Here is an 11,027-nt window from a genome sequence, read left to right on the forward strand (position 1 = left end):
CTCACACACAAAAAAAAAACAGAAAACTTCCACAGATTAGTTTTACTTAAAGGAAGCATACGATTGAGTTAAAAAATGCGACTTGACAGCATATTAGAAGTGTTTATGCAGAATAAACCCACTGATTGTTTTTAACAATTTAGAAGCCTTAACTGTCTCTGTGCATTCACTGTAAATTAAAACCCACACCTGGTAGGATCTAGGGCAGCTCTCCATAACCCAAGACTAAACTTCCTGCAGTATATTGTATGCATATTCATGCTAAGTGGAAAAAATAAAGATAACGAAAAGCTTCAGGTCAGATTTTGTCATCAAATTTGAAAAAACTCACTTCTGGTTTTTCAGGTCTTTGTGCACTCTGAACTGTAAGGGATTGTGGCCCTTATATTAGTCTAGGGAAGGTTAGGGGGTGGAAACGGAATGCAGCTGGGCAGGGACTAGGGCATGTTTTATCTTGATAAGCAGAAGAGTGGTAGGAACACTGGCTACTGATCGTTATCCAACATGCTTCTTTACATACCGAAATATTCACAGCAACTTATTTTCTTTTCAGCTGAGGAAGATTTGCCCTGAGCTAACATCTGTTGCCTATCTTCCTCTTTTTGCTTGAGGAAGATTTGCCTTGAGCTAACATCTGTGCCAATCTTCCTCTATCTCGTATGTGGGTCACTGCCACAGCATGGCCACCAACAAGTGGTGTAGGCCTGCACCCGGGAACCAAACCCAGGCCTCCAAAGCGGATCACATCGAACTTAACCACTAAAGCCCACAGGGCCAGCGCCCACAGCAACTTATTTTTTTTTTAAGATTTTTTATTTATTTATTTTCCCCCCAAAGCCCCAGTAGATAGTTGTGTCATAGCTGTACATCCTTCTAGTTGCTGCACGTGGACGCGGCCCCAGCATGGCCAGAGAAGCAGTGCGTCAGTGCGTGCCCAGGATCCGAACCCGGGCCGCCAGCAGCAGTAGGCCACGGGGCCGGCCCTACGGCAACTTATTTTTAAAAGCTTTTTGAAATAAAGTTTTCTACATCCCCAAATTCAGAACATAGGGCAAGTGTGTAGGAATAGTATCAGGAACTTGCCCTATTCAAAACATGTCCCACTTGACCCTTAACTCCTCTGTGAGATGGGTACTATTATTCCCATTTTACACGTGTTGAACCTGAGGCAGAGAAATTAAGCTAGGAAGCAGGGTCTCAACACACTGATTTCGCTCCACAGGGGATGGGAGGGGCAGGGCTTAGGATTTATTCTGGACCTTAAAATGGATGGGGTATGGGGGTGTCACAAGTATTTGCAGGCCAAGGGTCTGCTCTTCACAGGTTCTCAAAGCACCCTTCAATATTTGGGAGTTCCTGGGCTCAGTGGGTTCTTGGGAAACGCACATTAGATTCTGGTCAAACTGAAGCAGAGAATAAACATTTTAAAAGGGGCTTTGAATCTCACGTCTGGAAATTTTCCTGCTCAACCATTGTACTGCAAAAGAAAAACCTACCCTGAGTCCTCTAGGCCCCTTTCCTTAGAGCAAATAAACAGCAAGACACTGGACCTCTCTGGGCTGGATTACCACAAAGCACCTTTTGAAATTGAGAGCAGAGCAGGTTGATCAAGTTGTTATTCAGATCTAGGCTATTTATGGTCTTTACTGACGTCACTTAGGGCAACATTTTGTTGCAGGAACTTTGTGGTTACTATGGGATCCCGTCTCAGACCACATTGGGGATGAGAAGTACATCTTACTTCCTGAGAGGCAGGGAACAGAGGTGCCTCCCCTCACCCACCTACAAAGCAGTAACGATGTTCCTGCCAGCTCCCACTACCTTAGCTAGCTCCCTGAAGCTAGCTCCCATTGGTGGGAGCAACATCCACATGCCAAAGCAAATTCATGACTGTTCAGGTGGGAGAAAGGGTCCTTGGGACGTGTCCCAACTAGCTAGGAGACCCAGGAGGCAGGCTGCCAAAACTGTGACTCAGACTGCCAACTTCTTGCTGTATCCTCACATGGTGAAGCACAGAAAGAGGAAGCAAGCTTACAAGGGTACTAATTCCATCATGAGGGCCCCACCCTCAGGACCTCATCTAATCCTTAATCACTTCCCAAAGGTGTCACTTTCTAATACCATCATATTGGGGAGGGGAGGGTTTCAACATATGAACTGAGGGAACACAATCAGTCCATTAACATATGCCCCATGAACGAGGGAAATACGGCAGTTGAGGATGTCCTGGAACTTGTAATCGGGTGGTACTTGGTCCACATCAGCCAGGTGAAGCCACGGACACAACTGATTAGAAACTCCAAATGAAAGAATAAAGCTCATGGGACTCCAATGCAGCCACCAGAACCACGGCTAGAGGGAGTAGAACTGAGGAACTAAGATCAGCTGGAGGTTCAAAACCAGGCCAGGCCACCGTGGCTTAGCGGTTAAGTTCGCGCGCTCCGCTGCTGGCAGCCCAGGTTCGATCCTGGGCGCGCACGGATGCACGGCTTCTCCGGTCACGCTGAGGCTGCGTCCCACATGCAGCAACTAGAGGGAGGTGCAGCTATGACATACAGCTATCTGCTGGGGCTTTGGGGGAAAAAAATAAATAAAATTATAAAAAACCATGCCAGGCCATCGCTACCACCTTACCACTGAAGACTGAATCCCTGTGACTTAGGGATTTGCCAACTGTTCTCAATGGCTGTATACACCTGTTAAACGCATTTAATCCTCAACAGAAAATGAAAAAATGCCCATGAGGCTGAGGCACACAAGTTAAATGACTCACCCAAGGTCAAACAGCTGGGAAGCAACAGAGCCTGATTTGAATCTCAACAGAATCCAAGCTCTTAGAACTGTTTTCTAACCAGGCTTCTCACATGTCCATCACACCAAGGTGAGTTTAGTAGACCTCCTCCACCCCCATCATTTCAGGGGAAGGAACTGGAACCACTTTTTTTTTTTTTGGTGGGGAAGATCAGCCCTGAGCTAACATCTATTGGCAATCCTTTTTTTTTTCCCCTTTTTCTCCCCAAAGCCCGAGGAGATAGTTGTATGTTGTACTTGCACATCCTGCTAGTTGCTTTATGTGGGACGCTGCCCCAGCATGGCTAGACAAGCAGTGCATCGGTGCGCAGCCGGGATCCGAACCTGGGCCACCAGTAGCTGAATGCACGCACTTAACCACTAAGCCACAGGGCCAGCCCCCTGGAACCACTCTTTACGGCAGGGTATAGCTCCTGCCAGATGAACAATCCTGTGAGAAGGGTACCCACCTGATGCTCAGAGAAGCTAGGAGATTCAAACCCAAGCAGTCTGATTCCCAAGCTGACACTGATCAAGACAATGGGATCAGAAGACCATCTCAGGAAACCCAACTCCAGCCATAAGAAGATTTCACCCGTACCCATGCCTCCCTCAGGACTCATGTATACCCAAACCAATCCCAAACTCAACCAAACTTTGAACTCAATGTCTCTAACCCTTTTAGCAATTCCTGCCCACTCCTCTAACTAAATTCTTTCCTCAAAGCCTCCCTCCTGATCTCCCTGTATTTTTAATTTGCAAACTGGGTTGAGTAAGCAATAAGCACTATCAATATCAATTTGTTTTCAGGTTTCAATTTTTTAATCATCTCCGTGATGACGTCCTAAACACTACATGAGACACAACAGAATCTTTTTTTCTTCCAGTATTAAAAAAAAATGACATTCACAAATAGTTTTAAGAAACTTCTATATAATCAGGGCAGTGATCTTGAGTAAAAAACACATCTAAGTATCATGTTCATCTCTTATAGTTACATTCAGAAATTGCTTCCTAACCATGATAAACATTGTGTACAGGTTTTTAAAATGTCCCTAAACGCACATTATTATTTTTTTTAAAAATCAGTCTGGCCAAACATTTTTTGCCAGAACAATAATCCTGAGAGCCCAAAACTAAAAAACCGGTAAAAGGAAAAACATCCAGATTCTACAAATATTCCAGAATTTGTCTTTAAATGGGAGAAAAATTGTAAAAAACACATGGAGCTTTCTAAAAGGTCTTTAACAAGCCACCTTGGGAGCTCAATTCAAAAACAGAAGTTGATGTACTATAACAGCTGTTTCAGTGCAGCTCCAAAAATTTTTATAAATACAGCCATTTGGAAGGACGATCCTGGATCAGAAGTTTTATTCCTTGGGTATCTGAGAACAGTAAAAAGGAGGAGAATTGTGATATTGGGAAGGAACAGGCTAACATGCTCACCTCCCACGGTTGATAGATACTGAGGGCTGGACAATAGGAATACCCCCCTTCATCTCCTCCACGCCCAGCAAAAGTAGATTACAGGGGAGATAGGTTGTCAGACCTCCACCCACCCCTGCAAGCATACTAGCCCTGACAGGCACCCGAAAGGGAGGCCTAGGAATGATGTCAGGTGGGCCAGGTGAGGTATGTGCAGGTAGGAGGAAATGAGAGAACACGGCAGGGCTGGTGGATAGAGGTCTGCTCAGTTGTCACATACAAGTCTCACCTACAATTAGGTGTGCATGCCTCATCTCAGTTGTCGTAATTGTCTCTGTAATTTCCTCCTGAGTAGCGGTCATAACCACCCTGGTTTCTGGGAAAAAACATACAGGGTAGTGTTACAGGAATGTATCACATACTCCTTGACAATATTAAAACCCACAGATATTTACATATCCTATCATATTTTATATGTACCATAATATAAACTTTAATGTGTAAAACAGGACATATTAAGCACATGAATGTTGTGTAGAAATCACATAATTACATGGTATATGACTTACACATGTAACACTAAATCATGTTAAACATTAATACAATGTAGACACAATTAACCAACACGGTACAAAAAACACATACATTATGTATCAACTACCATACATTGTAATTATACAATCTCACAATTCATTAATGATTTATACGTAACTCAAAATATTAAGTTTCATACTTGTTTTAGTTTCATCAGAAGTTTTATTCCTAACAGCAAACACTAGTAACACCAAATTAAAACATATGTGAACACTCAGACAACCAAGCTTTTAAGGAGACAGAAGCAGCACCACCAGAGCATCTCAACCACTTGGCTACCCACCTGCCACCATAGTCTCGGGACCTTCCATAGCCATAGCCATATCCTCCAGGTCGACTGTCATATCTGCCACTCCCATAGCCCTGGTCCCCACCACCTACAGCAGATAAGAAATATTTAATGGCAGTTGTCCAGACATAAACCACTAACAGGTGGCTCTCCCCATACTCCATGATCAAACTTACCACTGCACTTACCTCTGGAGTAGCCGCGACCACGCCCATGGGCCCCAAAGGCACCCCCTCTGGTTCCGCGGGCCGACTTGCCTGCATGGTCCACACGGATCTGGCGACCATCCAGGGACTAGGTGTGGGAGACACAAGGAGGATGGGTTGGTGGTCAGACAGAGCAGTGGTGAGGGAAGAGTGGGCAGGGCAGGTGGGCAAAAGAGCCCAGAAACTCCTGCTGGGCACCAGGTTCTGGGTGCCATGTTCCAGAACAAGCTCCTTTGACCAGAATGGCTTTATGGGGAGCTAGAGAATCCCACAAAATGACCTGAATCCACCGTATTCCCCCTGCTACTACTTACATCTTTACTGAACTCAGGCTGAGTTCTCCTCCCCACTCCTCTAAGCTGCCCAACTATTAGGGCTAGACACCTCTCTTGGTTTGAGGCTTCAGAGTCCATCCCAGAAGACTCACGAGGTCCTCTCCGGGCCAGGCCCGCAGGTCTGCAGACTCTACTACCTAAGCCCAGGGCAGGTCAACCATCCACAGGTGGCTTCTCGGCCTCATGCAGGACCAGTCGTCGCCTCCCAAGCAGCCCGGCTCTGTCTGCCGCTGCCCTCCACCCCCTAGAACAGAAGGCAGTCACGCTCCTGTGAGTGGGCACTGCGGGGCTTGGTGGCCGCGCTGCCCCTAGCAGACACAGAGGGAAAAACAGAAAGAATGGCAGAAGTGGCAGATGGGGACAGAGCCCCTATGTAGGTAGGAGGCCTCACCTCTCCATTCATGGCTCTCATGGCATCTGAGGCATGCTCTGGATTGGTGAAGGTGATGAAGCCAAAACCCCGGGATCGCTGAGTCTCCCGGTCCTTGACAACGACCACTGAGGAAGGGAGAGAGACGGGTAAGAGGAAAAGTGGCCAGGGATGTCAGGTACAGAGAATGGACCCCTCCCACCAAGCCTCCAACTGAAAGTTACCGGGTTTCGCCTAAACCTACAGCTTAGGCCTAGAAACAGAAAAAGGAAAGAAGTATGTAAAGGCCTAGGACCCTGGCCTTTCTCTCAATGCTGCTTGAAATGCAAGGGTCCCAGACTTCCTCTCACACCCCCCTCATCACGGCTCTGGCCCACACCTCACCCTCAGAAATAGGCCCAAAGCTGCTGAAGTGGTCTTCCAGAGCCTGCTCATCGGTGTTGAAGTTGAGCCCTCCCACGAAGAGCTTCCCCTCTTCAGAGGACATGGCAGTGAATTCGAGTCCTGCGGTGAGAGCACGGAGAAGGGTGGGAGAAAGAGTGGAGGTGGGAGGAAGGAGAAGAGGCTAGAGGAGTGAGAAAAGATAGAGAAAACAGAAAATAGACCCGAGGAACAAAATAAGGAGTAACTAAAGAGACTGACAACGCAAGCCGAAAGGGCGGGAATCCGCGGGGTCAGCTCAGTGAGGCAGCCATTTGGGGGCCGCCTTTGCGCATGCCCACAACACCCCCTGCCGCCACGCCCGTCATTTTGTGCCGCCGCGCAGGCCCGGAACACCCTTGCGTTCCTTCTGCGCCCGCAGAACAAGATGGCGGCGGTCACGTGGGAAAAAAGGGGGCCCGCAGGTGTTGGCTGTCGCGTGGTCACTGCCGCCACCCACGCCGCCAGCCCCTCCCGGCATTCCTCGCACTCGGAGATAGCGCGCCAGCCTCCCACCAGCCGCAAAATTTCACCTCCGAGCACGGGAACCGCCCGCCCCAGATCGCCCAAGCCTACGTGTCAGAAGCCGCTACTCTCCCCACTCGCGCATCTCGCTCTCGGCAGGCACGCGGCACATCAGTGAGGCGGGGAGCGGCCGCTCCGCAAGACAAACGCTGCTTACCTGGAAATTAATGCGTAAAAGGGCCAAAAGGACAGCTACCGCCGAGGAGCAGACAGACTGGGGAGGCTGCCGCGCGGGAAGGCGCTTGATAAAGCGCACGTAGCGGACACGTCACGGGACGTCCCCCCCGCGCGCGCGGGCGTGCGTGCTCATTGGCTGAGGCCAGCGAGGGGGGGAAGGAACGGCAGAGCAAAGGCAGCAAAGCGCTCAGCAGGTTTCCGGGAAGGGAGGCTCGTTCTGTGTGGTTGGTGCACCGTGACGTTAGCATCCTTCCACTGGCCTCCAGCTGTCTTCATCCCTTCTGTGCACAAGCCTTTTTGCTCTCACACTCCTTTCTGTCCCTGACACCACCCTCACAATTCTTTTTTTGTGTGTGTGTGTGTGTCAGGAAAATCATCCCTGAGTTAACATCTGATGCCAATCTTTCTCTTTTTTGCTGAGCAAGATCAGCCCTGGGCTAACATCCGTGCCCATCTTCCTCTACTTTATGTGGGATGCCGCCACAGCGTGGCTTGACAAAGCAGCGTGTCTCTCGCCTGGGATCCAAACCTTCGAACCCCGCCCAAGCGGAGCAAGCGCACTTAACCGCTGCGCCATGGGCCGGGCCCCCACCCTCACGATTCTTGACGTCATTTCTCCCATTGGTTCTGATGGCTTCCTCACTATCTCAGTCGTCTTCCTCTAGGTCCCTGACAACATAATTACAGTCCTCTGTTAACCTCCTTCACCTTCTAGCCCTCTAACGTCATATCGCTCGAGGGTCCGATGTTTTATCCCCCACTGTCGCTGATGTCATCACCCCTCAGAGTCCTTAACATCAGACCCTATGTTTTCTTAGTGTCTGATCCTGACCCCTACCTTTTCTTCTCTGCCCAACATCTAGCTGCCTGTCATGGACTCTTTTCCCTGGTGTCATTTCCTTCTCGTTTCTGACTTCAGCCCTCATCTTTATCTGACAGCCTGCTGAAGCCAGTCTCTTGATTTCCCCGCCAGTAGACTGCCTGAGGTGACTTTTACAAAACAGGATGCCCCAATCTTCAGAGGGAGTAAATCCAAATCCACAGAACAATTTTTGCTGTCACTCAGAGTTGCTGAGGCCTTGATCCACAGAAAGGACTTGCACAGTACACAATGGACTTATCCAAAGCAAGGAGTGTCCAAACCCACTGTCCACAGTTTGATTTTGTCCAGCTTTCAGAGTTTCAGAGCTACCTTTACAATGAATGGATTTGACAGACTTTTCATTTCTGAGCTCCCCATCAAGGAAGAATGGGTTGGTTTGTCCTCAGAGACTCTAAATTTCTTATCCATAGAACGGACTTGTTCAGCCTTCTAAGGGTCAGCATCCCCCCTCCCCCCGCCAAACACAGACTAAATTTGTTAACTTGCGGAGTACAGTATGCTATCATGCACAAAATGGACTTGTGTGGCTTTTGATATATCCAGACCTCCTATGCCCAGGATGGACGTGAACAGATTTCACACTGTCCACATACATACTGGTCTTAGGTAGCCCTCAGAGAATCTGAGCCCTCATGCAAAAAAGTGGTACTTGTTTGCCTCTTAGAGTGTCTGAGCTCTGATCATATTTCACAGTTCATGACATATTGTCATTGTTGTTCCATGCAAAGCCCCTCATTTTATTCATTCTCTTTTATTCTTGCACTTAACCATCATTCTCTTTCTCCCACAGTTAACCATTTTATTGGATTTAATGTGATCTTTTTGTGTGATTTCATATAAAATCTGCATTTTTGTCTATGCTTTTAATTAAAGTAAATGGTAGTGTCATTCGGTTTTTTCCTTGTTTTTCCATCCAGTATTATGTTTTTAAGATCCATCTGTGTTGTTACAGGTACATCTAGTCTGTCTGTTGCTTCTAATGGTTGCAATAAACTCCAATGTGTGCATCCACTGCATCATTTTACCCCTAGGCACTCCCACCAAGGGACACTTGGGCTGCCTCCAACCTCATTTCAATAAATAATGCCTTGTAAATGCTCCCTTATGGGCCAGTGTGAAAATTCTTTAGGATGTATACTCAGAGAAAAATTGCTGGGTCATAGGGGATGTACACACTTAATTTCTGTAAGCAGGGCCAGATTGTTATCTGAAGTGACTGGAGTGATGTATGAAGGTACCCACGTTCCCCTGTCTCTGCCAACACTGAGCATTATCTAACTTTCAAAAATTTTCCAGTCTAACAGATGTAGTCATATTTCATTAGTTTTTAAATTTGTATTTTAAATGATGGATAATGATTCTGAGTACTCTTCATTTGCTTGTTCAGTTGTGGGTTTCCTCATGTAAATTGCTTGTTCATATTCATATTCTATTAGGTCAATTCCCATATTCCTCTTCTTGTTGATTTTCGGGGGTCCCTCACATAGTCTGATTACAAATGCCTTGGGTGTTGGAAATTGCAGATAGCCTCTCCCACTCTGACATTTGTGTTATTAACTGTAAGTAGTATCCTAGTTGAATAAAGATCCTTAATTTTGATATAATCAATTTTCCCCCTTGTGGTCTGCTTTTAAAGAAATCCTTCTCTTCCCAGGTCACAAAGATGTTCTATATTTTCTTCTGTTAACTTTATAGTTTTGCTCTCACATTTAGGTTTTAATCCATCTAGAGTCCATCCTTGTATGTGGTGTGAGATAGGGATCTGGTTTTATTTTTCTCCATATCATGAGCCAGACATCCCATCACCATCTTCTAAACAATCTGTCCCATCTTTTTGTGTATGTAGTACCACTTATATCATATATTAAGTTCCATAGATACATGGCTCTGTCTCTGAGCCCTTTTTTCTGTTCCATTGGTCTACTTAGGCCAATATCAGTTTTTTTCCTTTAATTACTAAGGCCTTTAGTATGTCTTAATATCTAGCGGGGCAAGTTCCCATCATAACTTCTTTTTGAAGGTTATCTTAGCTATCCATAATCCTTTATTATTCCAAATTGTAATGTAAGTTTATTGTAATTCTAGAAAAAGTAATGGAAGTTTTGTTGGGATTGCATTGAATTAATAGATTTGGAGAGAAATAACATTACCTGTGGAGGTTTTAAGATATGTCCGCAAACTCTTTGATACTGCTTGCTTTGAGAGTTGGAGCCTAATTCCCTTGACCTTGAATGTGGGCTGGACTTACTGACTCACTTGTAATGCACAGAATGAGCATGTAACTTCCAAGACTAGGTCATAAAGAGCGCTTTGGCTTCCCTCTCTCTTCACACAGATAGTTCTCTTTGTGGGTCGGTAGCTGGTATGTCATGATCAGCCCTATGGAGGAACTGAGGCCTCCTGCCAACAGCTATGTGAGTGGGCCTTCTTGGAAGTGGAGTCAAGCCTTCAAATAACTGCAGACCATCCACATCCTGACTGCAACTTCATGGCAGACTCTGAGCCAGAACCAGCCAGCTAAGCCATTCCCGGAATTCTGACCCTCTGAAACCGTGTGAGATAATAAATGTTTATTGTTTTAAGCCAATCTTCCCAGCAAAGAGAATGAAATGTTTCTCCTTTTATTCAGATCATCTATTTGTTATTAGAGTTTAAATTTTTTCTTATAGAGGTCTTTTGTATTGATTAAATTCTTTCTGAGATACTTTTCTTTTTTTTTTTAAAGATTTTATTTATTTATTTTTTCCCCCCAAAGCCCCAGTAGATAGTTGTATGTCATAGCTGCACATCCTTCTAGTCACTGTATGTGGGATGCGGCCTCAGCATGGCCAGAGAAGCGGTGCGTAGGTGCGCACCCGGGATCCGAAACTGGGCCGCCAGCAGTGGAGCGTGCGCACTTAACCACTAAGCCACGGGGCCGGCCCCCTGAGATACTTTTCTTGTTGGTTATTGCTAATATAGAGAAATGCTTTTGATTTTTATAGGTTGATATGGAAACCTTGCTGAACTCTCT

General features: G+C 46.3%; 1 protein-coding gene across 3 annotated transcripts; it reads right to left on the reverse strand.

Annotated features, from left to right (window-relative positions):
• Positions 1-3,589: 3,589 nt before the first annotated feature.
• On the reverse strand, positions 3,590-7,210 carry RBM3 (RNA binding motif protein 3). 3 transcript variants are annotated; one of them, XM_014790999.2, is made up of 7 exons: positions 7,112-7,210; positions 6,394-6,513; positions 6,031-6,137; positions 5,287-5,392; positions 5,093-5,186; positions 4,505-4,591; positions 3,590-4,175 (listed from the first exon to the last, which is right to left on the reverse strand). In XM_014790999.2, the coding sequence occupies exons 2-6, from the start codon at positions 6,494-6,496 to the stop codon at positions 4,531-4,533; spliced, it is 471 nt and encodes a 156-aa protein (XP_014646485.1). In that variant the 5' UTR covers positions 6,497-6,513; positions 7,112-7,210; the 3' UTR covers positions 3,590-4,175; positions 4,505-4,530. The 3 variants fall into 3 exon arrangements, with proteins under 3 accessions (XP_014646485.1, XP_087283172.1, XP_004435018.1); XM_087427046.1 differs by having other exon boundaries at positions 6,394-6,574; positions 7,112-7,161; XM_004434961.3 differs by lacking the exon at positions 7,112-7,210 and having other exon boundaries at positions 4,509-4,591; positions 6,394-7,074.
• Positions 7,211-11,027: the final 3,817 nt, after the last annotated feature.

Source organism: Ceratotherium simum, chromosome X (genome assembly GCF_057802395.1).
Source record: "Ceratotherium simum simum isolate JZ-2026a chromosome X, ASM5780239v1, whole genome shotgun sequence".
NCBI classification, from domain to species: Eukaryota; Metazoa; Chordata; class Mammalia; order Perissodactyla; family Rhinocerotidae; genus Ceratotherium; species Ceratotherium simum.